Genomic DNA, 13,686 nt, shown 5'->3' with positions numbered 1-13,686 from the left:
AAACACCCCGCGGGTCTGGAAAACGCTTCCCGAAGGAGAAAGGCCTCGGCAGGGACCGGGGGGAGGAGGAGGAGGAGCGGGGGAAGAGACGGGGGAGGAGGAGAAGGAGGGGAAAGAGGAGAAGGGAAAGAGAGGGAGGAGAAGGGAAAGAGAGGGAGGAGGAAGAGGAGGAAGAGGAGGGCGGCCGGCGGAGGGATCCGGCGGCGGGGCGGAGCGGCCGGAGGTACGAGAGCCCCCCGGAGGCGCCGGGGAGGAGCGAGCTCGGCCCAGCCCGGCTCAGCTCAGCTCAGGCTCCCCCGGACGCGCCGCTCCCGCCTCTCCCAGCAGCGCAGCGGGGCCAGCACCGGGCCGGGAGAGCAGCGCAGCGCGGTGGGACTCGGCCCGGAGCGGAGAGCAGGGAGCGGAGAGCGGAGCCAGCCCGCAGCGCCCCGCTGGGTCCCGGGCCGGAGCGAGAGGCGGAGCGGCGGGGGATGGAGCCCCGGGCCTAGAGGCGGCCGCCCTGCCCGACCCCTGCGGGCGCAGCACGGGCGGGGGTCGGGGCGGGCGGGCAGCGGGGATGGGCCCGGCCGCGGGCGGGGAGCGCCGCCCGCCCCCCGAGCGCAGCCCCTGAGCCCCGGCCGGACGGGCACGGGCACCATCGGCCGCTTCTGCAAAGGTTTTTTTTTTTACCCCCCCGAGTCCACCGAGATTGTTTTGTTTTGTTGGAGTTTTTTTCTTGCTGGAGTTTTTCCTTTATCCCCCACGCCCCACTTCCGTGGTTTGGATATTCTGGGTGACTGCAAAGAAGAGTTTTGGAGTTGTTTTGGATTGGGTTTGGTTTTTCGGTTTTTTTTTGGTTTTTTTTTTTTTTGTTTTTTGTTTTTTTGTTCCTTTCTCCTGCCCTTGAACTGAGTTTGTCCTCTGTGCATGCCTCTTCTGGAGCAAGGCTGGATCCTGAACCTCGGTGCATGTAAGGGGCAAAGCCTCGTTCATATTCCTGCAATAAGAGTAAAATGTAAATTGGATAATACGACTTCTTGCCAAAGGCTCCAATGAGTGGCACACAGTCCACAATCACGGACAGGTCAGTATAAAATGAGATTTCTTTTTTTTTTTAAACCTTTTTTTGAAGTGTGAATATTCGCAGAGCTCACGTACTTTGTGTTCTGGCTTCAGTGACAGACAGGAGCAGAAAAGCAGGATTAAATCAGAGGTTCTGGGAACCAAGGGTGTCCTGACTGTCAAAGCAACTGGGTTAACTTTGAAACTGACGTATTTCAAGTCCAACAGCTTTCAGGCCTGCCAGGCTGACTTTGCAGGAGCCAGGGTGGTAATTCAGCTCCCAGGATGGGCTGGTGCTGCGGGGAGCACCGAAAGCAAGGGTTCCTGCAAGGGGATGGAGCAGCAGAAGCCACCAGAATTCAGTATCCAGCTCAAACCTGAGCTCAGAGAGAGCGTTGAGGATGCACTTGGGTCTCCTTGGGTCAAGTACTGCCGAGAGGTCACTCCAGGTGAGGGCAGGAGGGATAGTTGACAAGCAGGAATGTCTGCTGGTGTCTACCTTAGCAGGAACCTGCCTTTAGATACCTGCTCAGGCCTCTGGGCTGCTCTGCAGGTGCCTTTCATTACCTCTGGAGTTCTCTTGTTTGTGCTTGGGTGGTTCAGAGGAAGGAAAAAAAAAATGTGACACAAAAAAAAAAAGTCAAGTAGGAAACATTTTAACATGCGAATGAGTGGAATGAGTGTCTCCAGATTTGGTTTTTTTTTTGATGAGAAGAAAAGATACCTTTTTTTGACACTGTATGCTGTGAAAACCATTGTATGTATTTTATTGTATCTTTATGGTGTCTGTGTGGTGGTTAAGGTGTGAATGTGTGTGGCCAAGGCCTTTCACGACCAAGCAGTTGTGGCACAGCAGCGAAGCTGGGGCTGGGATGGGGCAATGATGCTTTGGGTGCTTGAGTTCACCAATTTTAGGGCAGGAGAGAGACTGAGTGTGGATCTCGCTTAAATCCAGGCCTTTTTGTGACTCCACGGGTCCTCACAGCACAGTCCAAAGTGCTCTGGGACAGCTCAGACTTGTGTACAATCTGTGCTTACAACTTTTCACACAGTGTTAAATCTTGGCAATTAATTTTGTAGTTTGTCCTAGCAGGATTCTCTCTTTTGCAGTGCGTGAATGATTCTTGAGTTGCAGGGTGTTTTTTCTCTGTAGCAGGCGAGGCAATGACAGTAAAAAGGCATTTCAGTGGATTTGTGAGGATTTTGTTACGTACTTCAGGCCATATGTCTTGTGGCAGTTGCATGATATCAAAAAGAACGACAGAATTTTCATCCCAGGGAGCAGCTGAGTGATGCATGGAAAGGAAAAACACGAGAACAGGGAATTTAATTTACTTGTTAGTAAAACAAAATACTTTCCATTATTGAATTGGAGCAGCCAAATAAAAAAATGTCTCATTTCCTTTTGCTCTCAGTCATGTCAGGAGGATGTTTCTGTTTGGTGTTCCATTAAGGTTTTGGATCAAAAGGCTTTTAGTGTCAGGTGAGGAGCTGTCTCCACAATCCTGGGATTTCTGGGGGAATGTGGAGGAACTGGATCTTTTCTTGTCACTGTTTTTCACCTCTGGCCTGAAGCCCTGGGGTGCAAAGTCATGGTCGTGGCTCTGCCAGGAGAGGAGAAGCTTTGGGGTGACCTCATTGTGGCCTGCCAGGACCTGAAGGAGCCTACAAGGGAGATGGAGAGAGACTATTTTAATAGACCTAGAGTGACAGGACAAGGGGGAATGGTTTCCAGCTCAGAGCAGGGTTAGGTTGGTCATGAGGGCAACATTGTTCCCTGTGGGGATGGTGACAGGGAGCCCAGAGCAGCTGTGGCTGCCCCTGGATCCCTGGAAGTGTCCAGGGCTGGAGCACCCTGGGGTAGTGGAGGGGTCCCTCCCCATGGCAGGGGGATGGGAATGAGATGGGATTTAAGGTCCCTCCCAGCCCAAACCATCCTGGCATTCTCTGGTGATTCTCTGGTTTATTCCCTGGCTGAACCTTTCAGCAGAAGCCCAGACCTGGTGCTGGTGTTTGTTCCCATCTCTGCCGTTCCTCTTCACCCCCAGCACTGTGCAGGGTTTGGAGAGGATGGGTTTCATCACTCTTGTCCCTGCAGAATATTCCCCTTCCCTTCAGGCCTGGGGAGAGTCTGTGTTGCCTCTTTCAATCTGCCTCTAAAGCTCAGAATGCAAAGCAGGTGCCATAGAAATAATATTGATGCTTCCACTGTCATTAGATCTCCATGGTATAAATCATCTGACATGTTCAATTCTCTTTGTGTTTGTCAGTCATCTTCATTGGTGAGATTGAGATGGGAATTGCCTTAAACCAGGGAAACCCAGCTTGCATCCATGCCAGATGGTATTAGGAATATAATAGGGCAGCTTGGGCCTGGATTTTTCTCCATATTAGCTTTACATATTTGCATTTTGCATATATAGAGCTGCTTAAATCCACATTACAGACAGCAGATATTTCCTTTGGTATCCCTGCAGTTTAAGGTGCCAGTGATATGACAGCTGTCACATTTCCCTCATGCAGGCTGCACTTCTCATCCTTGACATATTTTCTATCTCTTGATGATGTCATGATTACCGTTAAAAATATAAATTTATATATAATTTTATATAAATTTTACATAAAATTTATATATAAATATAATATATATTATATAAAATATATAATATTTATTTATATTTATTTATAATATATAAATTTATAAATTATATATATTAAAATTTATATATAGATATGTAAATTAGGAGTATATGGATGGCCATTTCTAATGCTGTTTTGCAGCCAGGATGATAAATGATGATTTTATTAAGTCCCCTCCTTTTTTTTTTTTTTTAATTTTATTTTTGTTCTCTTTCCCAGGAAAGTTGAATGGATTTTAGTGTCTGGCACTGCTGAAACACACTCAGGCCAGTTCATATCTGAGTGTGTCTGGGCTCATTCTCTCTGTGGACTAAATCTTAACCCAGCTAGTTTTGGTAGTGGTTATGCTCAGATGCTGTTATCAGAACTCCCAAAGCAGCATCGATTTCTGGTGTCTTTTCCTTCAAGTGCCTTCAGTCTGGAGGGAAGGGAGTGCCTGGGGGAGTGGGGGGATATCAGGCATTAAACAAAAAAGGCAGAGCAGATGTTAAAGGCTCCTGGGGGTGAAACGGCTGTTCTGAGTCGGTGGAGGAGCTCCTGACACACACTGCTCCCTGTCAGCTTTTGGGGGAGCACCTAAAGGGTGCAGGCAGACAGAAAATTATCTCCTAAGAGCACTTGAGGCTTAAAAACACATCAGCAGAGCGTTCTCCAGGAGAGCCATGGTGCCTTGCACGGCTGCTGGGTGGTTTGAGGGAGTTAAACACTGATTTAACTTCCCCTTCTTTCCCTCAGGATGTTCTTTGACTTTGTCAGCTGCTTTTTTTTCTTTTTTTTTTTTTTCCTTCATAGTCCTGGTGCCCATTGGAGCATATCAAACTCTTCATCTGCAGCCTTATTGCTCTGCTCCTTTATGTTTGTAAACATTTACACCCTCTTCAGTTAATCCTCCCTTAGCTGTGCTGTATTTGTTCAGAGGCCTCCTAAGGTGGCGTTTATCTTGCTGAGCTTAGGACCTCTCTGAGGCAGACACCCCTGAGCTGCTCATCTGGCTCGACTTGATCGTTAGTGGAAGGAAATCTTCACATCCAGGGCACCTTTTATTATCCTAAAGGTGTCTGACATCAGTCAGGTGACTGAGCTTCATCCAGCTCTGCATTTAGGTGAGACTTCCCATATCTTTTAACCCGAAAAAAATATAATCTATTTTTGGCCGCTCGCTGGCGCAGGGTTGGATTTTTGTTGCTGGGTGCTGTTTTTGGTGGGGGGATTGCGGATTTGAGTCCATCCGTGACCGGCTGAGGGGTGGCAGGCAGCTGGGCAGGGTTTGTTGGAGGAGTTTTCCCGTTTCTGCTGCAGTGTGCCCACGTTCCCTGCCTCTGGAGCTCTCCTGGCCAGCTCTGGGCGTTGCTGTGTGCTGTGCATGGCCGAGTGAGATAAGGCCTTTATTCTTCCCAAGGCCACGCTGGGGCCAGGCTGGAATTCTGAAATTCAGCCATTTCCAGCCTCTGCTTGGCCACCAAAGGCCGGCCCGAGCTCGGCTGTATCCTGTTATGACACTGAAGAAACATTTGTGTGCCATTAATTTTTTTTCACTCTCGGAGTTAACTGTATTTTTCTTCCTGTCGCCGTTCCAAACACACTTCAGGGTTGAGCAATTGCACGGCTGCAGGACTTGCTTTATGTTTCATTCTGTTTATTAAAGGCCAATAAAAGAAAGGAGGCTCTTGCTTTTTGCAGGACCTCGCTGAGGAACTGGTGACTCTTCTCTGCAGTTGCTTGCAAATGAGTTTTATTTATAACCCTGCTGTAGTTTCTGTTGCTATGATTGGAAAACAGCAGAGGTAGAATTTACACATAATTACCCTTGAGAAGTTTTAATTGGTGATTTGCTCCTGACTTGGTATTAAAATAGACTCTAATTGTTTCTTATCTGCCTTAGATGCACTTTCCCTGTCTCTGGCTCTTTGGAAGTCCCTGTAGTAAATGGGAATTCTTGGACTGTATGGTGGGGAAAAAAGGATTTTATTTCTTCCAGCAGGGTAAGAACTGCACAGAAAGTCACATCTTAGTTAGATGTCATTGTCATGCATTTTTTAAATTAGTAGAGTTAGTAAAATCCAGTATTTATGGAAAATGGGCTGCAGCATGGCATCTAAGGATTAAAAAGAATAATAGTCTTTGAGTGGGGCTTTTCATCATTGTGCCTTGGCTATGTTTGGAAATTAGCAGTTGACAGAGTCTGTGCATAAATTCCTGTTTTATTCTGCTGTCCTTGAGGCTGGCAGAGGAGAGAGGACTGTCTGGGGTGTTTACTGCTGGCTGGGACACAAATGCTACCACTTGATGTTGCATAGTTTATTAGGGCTTTTACTGGAGACAGGAGCTGAGGTGAGCTTGATTTTCTAGTTTTGAGTAGAGCTGTGGGCGTTGTGATTATTTGGGTGGAGGCAGGAATGATATTTCATCTGCGAGCCCAATTGTATAATTCTCCCTGTGCACAGAACTCCTGTTAATGGCACTTTAACATTTCAAATGGATGAGTTAGGAAAGGGACCAGGATGTTGGCTCCTTCCATTTCAGATTTTCAAAATTCCACATCTGCAGGAATTTAGCAGCAAGAAAAAAAAAATGCACTTTAACATTTCAAACGGATGGCTTGAGAAAGAGACCGAGATATTGGCTCTTTCGATTTTAGATTTTCAAAATTCCAAATCTGCAGGAATTTAGCAGCAAAAAAAAAAAAAAAAAAAAAAAAAAAAAAAAAAAAAAAAAAAAAAAAAAAAAGACTCGGTGCTGTCCTAGCTTGAGAAGGAAGGTGCAGCTTGCCCTCGGAGCTTGCTGAGGTTCACTGGTGGGATTTGTGGGTGTTCACTGGAGTCCTTTGGCTTCCATGACCTGTGTGGGAGGAGAGCTCCTTGGTCCTGGAGGGTGACAGCAGCGAGTGCAGTCGTCCTGCTGGAAATCAAAGAGCCCTCTGTTCCCTCTCACAACTGCTCTGGACCTTGCTGTACAAGTGATGGTTTTGTAGAAGCAGTGATTAGTGCAAAGTGGTGTTTTGTTGTAGAAGTAGTGATTTAGGGCCTGGAGATTTCTGCAGTGCATCCTGAGGCTGTTGAGCGCATTGGTGAATTTGCCTGGGGAAGGTGGCACACACACCTGTACCTGTTATTTTCCATATTTCATGGCTAGACACCAGGATTCCTGTTATTTTCCATATTTCATGGCTAGGCACCAGGATTCCTGTTATTTTCCATATTTCATGGCTAGACACCAGGATTATTTGGTTCTTTCCTGCAGTGGGGTCTCGCAGTGAATTTGTGCCTAAAGATTTTGAGTAGCTTCAGTGACAGCTCCTGTTTTCCCAAGAAGCTTTGGAGTACAACCAACAGGAATCTTGAAATGAACTGTTGCTTTCCCATTTTTCCTGCAGTACTTTGAGCAGTACCCTTTACCTTCATGGTTAGAATCCTCAGCCCCACCTGGGCAGCCCTGTGTGTAGTTCTGCAGTGTCTCAGTGTTTGCTTTGGGACTGAATTCTCCACTCCTCCTCGGGGTGGTCCTCGGGGTCACCAGGGAGAAATGTTGGCTGTGCTGCTTGGAAGATAAGCTCAGCCTCTTTCCTTGAGCCTTTATCCTCCAGGTTTCTCCCTGAAAACCTCTTCCTTCCCTCTGAAAATTAGCACTTGGAGATTTATTAACGAATCCCATTTGTATTATCCTCGTGTTTCTAGTGATATATTGCTTAAAAATGCTTCTTGTAGCATTCCAGATAGTCCTCTGCCTAAGCACTCCCTCTGATATTTTATCTGCTTTGAGATAAGCAGATTTTCCTGTGTAAGAGATGTCAATAGCACTAAGAAGATTAAATGCATATTTTCAGGTAGGTGATGCTGTGTTCTGTGGCCCTGCTCTGGATAATTATTAGGTTTAAAGAATAAAAGTCTTAGTTCATGTCTCAGCTTGATTAAACGAAGGGTCAGGAGCCTGGATGTTGGTAATATCTCAACATCAGAAGAGAGGGCTTAAAATAAGGACAGGAGAAGCAGCAGGAAGGGAATCAGTAAAATGAAAAGGGATGTAAAACGTGCAGTGTTTGATTAAGAATGCAAAAGGGATAAAATACAAGACAGGATACATACAAAATAGTAACAGCACACTTAGAAAAAGACAGGAAGAAGCGACGTTTACTCTTTTTTCTTTGAAAAGAAAACATGTAAAAATAAATACATTAAAATGACAGGAAAAAACAGCGTCCTTATGTTTCAAATGTAAGCAAAGTATAAATAGTAAAAGCCAAACAAACAGTGTTCAGCCTGTGACACTCACAAATCGTCTGGATGTTTTGTTATCACCCTGCATCCTTTCCTTGAGGATTTTCAGTGTTGTGTCTGTTTGACTTCTGAGGCCCATGGGCAGGAACCCTTTCTTGCAGCCTGATGGTAAATAAGAAACATTGCTGTTTACATTTGTTGGCAAACACTTCAATGTGATCCTTTGGGGCTATTTTAAGCTCTGTTTTGACAAGGCTGAAAGGTCTGGGCTGGGATGTTCGGTGGCAAAAGCGTTTCATGGAATTGCTGTGGCACTGGCAAAGATCACAGCACAGGTTTCTGTACTTGGAATAATTCTGGTGTGGTGTGGGTCATTGTCCTGTCCATCCCTGCGATGCTGTCAGCTGTCCTGGCAGGAGGGACACGGTCACAAGTGGCACTGGGGCTCAGCTCTTCCAAAAAATAAACCTTTAATGGGCAGGGAGCAGGCTTGGGTAAAAGTTGAACTGTGTGAATTAAGCAGCAAGGCCTCTCTTGGTGCTACAAAGAGGCTGAAATGTTCAAAACCTAAGAGGGAATCTCCATGTTCTGGCAGCTCTTGGTTGCTCTCAGTTGGCACAAGGGCTGTGGCTGCAAGGGCAGGACTCAAACTGGTTTTACTCCTGAGCTCTTGCAATGTGTTTTGTAAATTTTCAGGGATATTGGTGGGAATCTGAATTTTGTTCAGGTGCTGTTCCTTATTGAACCTGTGAGTAGCAGCACAATGGACTCTTGTCTGTGTGAGAAGCTGCTCCTGAATTTACTTGCAGGCAGTGAGTCCTGGTTTGTGCCATCACCTGCAGTCCTGGGTGAGTTCCCAGGTGGAATCAGTAACCTAAGAAGAGTTCAACACTCTTTTCTACAGTGAGCTGCAGTGCTGGAGAGGGCCTGGAAGACTTAGGTGGGACCTGGATTGACCTGAGCAAGCATTTCCCAGCGTGGAGGAAAAGCCCCATGTGTTTAATGAAGCACCAGACCGATGTGAGACAGGCAGAGGACTGGGAGTCCACCACTCCCATAAACATACAAGCTTCAACCTGCAGGCTCACCTGAAGCATCTGATGGCTGCTTGAAAGTCTTTTTTAGCCTGTTATGATAGTGGCTGTTGGTGCAGCTCCTTGGCAGCACTTCAGACAAGGCGTCTCCTCTGAGTGTGGCACCGCTGCCTTTCTGCTGTGCCCAGATGCAAAAAGAGGGTTCTGCTGCCAGAAAAGGGATGGAAAACGTGGAAAGGGAGAGAATTCAAGGAGGGAAGCCATAACGAGCCAGCAGAGAGAGGAAATAGGAAAAAGCTGCAGTGCAAGACAGGAGAAATCAATAGGAAGTGAGTGAGAGGGAGAGAAATGGTGGCAGCTGCCAGATAGGAGAGAGGTTTCCTGCCTGCCCCGGGGCCAGGAGCTGCTCCTGGAGGGCAGAGAGCCCTGACAAGGCAGGGCTGCAGGAGCCCCTTCAGAGCCTGGGAGTGCCCCTCTGGCTGCCCTGGGGGGCAACAGCTCCCATGTGGCAGTGTCCTGATAATTCCTGTTCTTCTGGGAACAACAATTCCTGTTCTTCTTTCAAAGCTGCTGCTCACAAGCACGAGCACAGCGTTGTTTTCTGCTCTGTGTCAATAGGATTTTTTCGTTGTTGTTGTTGTTTAATCATAATTATTATGGTGTCCTAAATGAGGCAGTGACCTCAGCCAAAAGCAAGCTGCTGTTCTGGGGATTTAAAAGAGGGATTTTCCCTGCTGCTGCAGACTCTGTCCTGACTGAGGCAGCAGCATCAGCTCTGGCAAATATCCAGGGGGAGCTGCAGTAGAGGAAAGTGAATTTATATCATTCATATCATGTGGGCTTCCTAAATGTGAGGATGGGGGCACTCCTGGTGTGCCAAGGCTAAAAGAGATGTCCTGGTGCTGAGGTGCAGCTTTGCAGTTTGTTCCTGTTCGGAGGCTGTGGTTTGCCCTGTGGTCTGGGGAGTGGAAGTGGTTCCTGTGGGCACAGATGTGATCTGAACAAACCAGCAGCCTCGGTGGCTGTGCTGGGGAAGGTGCTCAGGGATCCTGCACAGAGCCCTCTGCACTTCTTGTGGGGTTTGCTTTGCTGGGAGGATGTGTTGAAGGCTGGAGGGTGCCCAGAGGAGCACCTGTGCAGGTGCTGCTCTGCCCTGAACCATCAGCAGGAAAGGAAAATACCTTGTAATAATTCAGAAATAATGTAAAGGCAAACACCTTGCAATAATTCAGAAATAATGATCTAAGAGAGCAGAGCTCTCTAGGTCATTACTCCCTAGAAATATCTGGATTATCTCTTTAGATATCTGATCTCTAGGTTTAGGTACTTCAGTGCTGGGTGATTTGATTTGATACTGGGAATTGGTAAATATTGTTTGCCAAGCACAGCAGCCCCTTTGAGGACAACTGAAAGCCCCAAGTTTTACACTCAGGTCACTCAGGTTATGGAAACTGCTGTGGGAATGAAATACTGAGGGGAAAAAAAGGCAGGCACGTGTTTCTTGCAGTATATCTTTCTGACATCTGATATCTAGATATCTCATCTGCTTTAGATACTTCATTGGTGTAAGAGTTTGATAATACTGGGAATTGGTAAATATTATTTGCCCCTTTGAGTACAACTGGAATCCCCAAGTTTTACACTCAGGTCACTCAGGTTATGGAAACTGCTGTGGGTATGAAATAATGAAGGAGAAAAAGGCAAGCACATGTTTCTTGCAGTATATCTGTCTGATATCTGGATTTCTGATCTCTTTGGATACTTCATTGCTGGGTGATTTGGTGTAACAGTTTGGTAATACTGGGAATTGGTAAATAAGATTTGCTCCTTTGAGGACAACTAAAAGCCCCAAGATGGTCCCTCACATTATGGAAACTGCTGTGAGAATGAAATAGTGAGGGAAAAAGGGGAAAAAAAGGCAAGCACTGCATCTTTCTGAGATATGGCATCTAGATATCTGATCTCTTCAGGTACTTCATTGTAAGAGTTTGATAATATTGGGAATGGGTAAATATTATTTGCCCCTTTGAGTACAACTGAAAGCCCCAAGTTGGTCCCTCACGTTATGGAAACTGCTGTGAGAATTAAATAGTGAGGGGAAAAAAGGGGGAGAAAAAAGGCAAGCACATGTTTCTTGCAGTCTGGAAAGCTGCAGGAATGTTGGTGCTGGCTGTAAATGCTGCAGTGGTGTTTACTTTGGACGTTAAGCAGTGCAGCTTCAGCTGAATGTATGGCACAGCACGGCCTGACCTCCTCTCCCTTCCCTTGCAGCAGCTCATTATCAGCTCTCACACTCCCAGGGACATCCAGCCGTTGCTTTTTGGTGTCTGCACCTGCTCACCCCTCACCTTGGCCTCCCTCCCTCCTGTCCCTGGGGCTCCTGGCCCTGCCCATGCAGGCGCAAGCCCAGGTTTAGGGCAGGAAAACCCTTTTTTGCTGGCAGGGTGGATGGCATTGCCTGCCTGGGGGTCAGCAGGAGGGGACAGGCCCCGGGTGCTGCTCTTCCTCCCCCAGAAGCAGAGAATTCAGCTTGGCTGGGAGGGGGAGAGGAAACAGCTTTGCAGCAGTTTTGGGCTGCCTGGAAAACTCTAAATCCTCTCCCTGGAATTCAGCCAGATGAAAAGAACCTGTCCCTTCCAACTCCCTTTTAAATTTTTTTTATTTTTGTATTTTTAAACCTATTTTTATATTTTTATTTTTTACATTTTTATTTTTTATATTTTTTATATTTTTATTTTTTATATTTATTTTTATTTTCTATATTTTTATTTTCTATATTTTTATTTTCTATATTTTTATTTTCTACATTTATTTCTTTATTTATTTCTATATTTTTATCTTTATATTTCTATCTTTATATTTTTATCTTTATATTTTTATATATTTTATATTTTTATATTTTTATTTTTATATTCTTTATATTTTATATTCTTATTTTTATATTCTTATATTTTTATATTTTATTTATCTTTATATTCTTATTTATTATGTTTAATTTTTATATTTTATTTATTTTTAAATGTTATTTATTATGTCTTATTTTGTATTTTTAAATTTTTTAATCTTTTTATGGTTTATTTTTTATTTTTTTAATATTTTTATATTTAATTTTTAAAATCTATATCTGTTTTTATCATCATCCCAGCTCCTGGGAGGTGGCTCAGCTGAGCTTCCTCACAGGAACATCACAGCAACCCAGAATCTGCTGAAAATTTTTGCTCCATCTGTCGCTCTCCATATCCACAGAAAATGGCTCCTTCACATCTCCAGATTGATTCTTAGGATACTGATGGGATTTGATCAGCAAAGGTCTCAAGAAACTTAAAGTTTACACTTGAAATAAATTGGTTTCCCTGTTTTTTTTATGGGGGAATCTGGCTGTGTTCTGGCCCTGGTAATCCAGGCACAATCCCTGGGAATATATATTATAAATTTAATTTTGTGGAATATATTCCCCCCAAATAAATGCTGCTGTAGAGTGTATATAGGGATTTAGAGTTTTCCTTTCTTTGATTCTTTTTGTTTAATTAAATGCCTTTTAGATCAAAAAGCTTGCCCCAAAAGAGCATTTCAAAGAAGGAGAAAAATAACAAAGAACATGCAAATAATGAGGTGGGGTTTGTTGTTCTTTTTTTCTTTTTGTTAAATAAAAAAGGTAGTTTGTAATTGGTTTTGGGGATGAGCACAAAGGGACTCTGGACACTTCAAACAAGGACTATGATTTGTTTATTTAAATTGTAAATTTCAATGTGAAAATCTCTTCATCTTCTCCTCCGAGTTGCATTTGGATCACCTTGCTGTGGCAGTAAATTAGAATAAATGTAAAATACAGCTGTGAGGAGCTGTGTGGCAGTGAGGAGCCCTCTCAAATACCTGGGATTTTAGGGAATTCTCTCTCAGTTGTGCTGACACTGGTGGCAGCATCCCTGGGTCTGTTCCCCAGTTCCATGAAGATGTGCAGGAGGAAATGCCCAGCAGAAATGAATTTTGTCTGTAGGCCCGGGAGCTGCCTGGGCTCTGCCCCTCTCCCTCTGTTCCATCACGTGGAGATGTTTGCTTTAGATTAAAACCCTGCTCTGGCATCCTGGAGGTTTCCCTGCTGCTGCAAATACCTTGGGAGGAGTTACCTTACTGAGCTGGGAGAAAACTGCATTTCCCTGTGCTTTGATAGCACTGACATTCTGCTGCTGACCAGGCCTTCGTTTTTACATTTACAGGTTTCTTTTCTGTAAATGGGCTGTCTTGGACCGTCTCAGTTCCTTAATGCTTCTGGTGAACACATGGATGCCTTTTTATGCTATATCCAAAAAGAGCAGCATAACTCGCTTCAAAAAATTAAATCCAAGTTGCATTGGCTGGAGGTGCTCGACAAAATGGAAAAACTTGTTGCAGTGACTTCTTATAATCTTGTCCAGCTGTGAATGGCACAGCACATGGGTGTTAAAGACCTTAAATATTTAATAATTTAATGCACTCAGCACTGACATTCTGCTGCTGACCAGGACTTAATTTTTACATTTACAGCTTTGTGGGATTTTCAGAGACCCCCAATGAAGGGAGGAAGAATGATGAATCTGACTCCATGTTCTCAGAAGGCTAATTTATTATTTTATGATGCTATATTATATTAAAGAACACTATACTAAACTGTACTAAAGGATACGGACAGAAGGCTAAAAAGATAATAATGAAAACTTGTGACTCCTTCCAGAGTCTGACACAGCTTGGCCCCAACTGGCCATTAAATAAAAACAATT

General features: G+C 44.8%; 1 protein-coding gene across 1 annotated transcript in view; it reads left to right on the top strand.

Annotated features, from left to right (window-relative positions):
- The first annotated feature begins 275 nt into the window (after positions 1-275).
- Positions 276-13,686, top strand: part of LOC118695650 (rho guanine nucleotide exchange factor 12) — an 82,760-nt gene continuing 69,349 nt past the window's right edge. The window contains 1 exon segment of the mRNA XM_054517067.1: positions 276-1,063. Coding sequence (XP_054373042.1) covers positions 1,032-1,063 — 32 coding nt within the window. The 5' untranslated portion in view covers positions 276-1,031.

Source organism: Molothrus ater, chromosome 22 (genome assembly GCF_012460135.2).
Source record: "Molothrus ater isolate BHLD 08-10-18 breed brown headed cowbird chromosome 22, BPBGC_Mater_1.1, whole genome shotgun sequence".
In the NCBI taxonomy this organism is placed as follows: Eukaryota; Metazoa; Chordata; class Aves; order Passeriformes; family Icteridae; genus Molothrus; species Molothrus ater.
The sequence above is the reverse complement of the archived record's forward strand: the minus strand, read 5'-3'. Positions and strand labels throughout refer to the sequence as shown.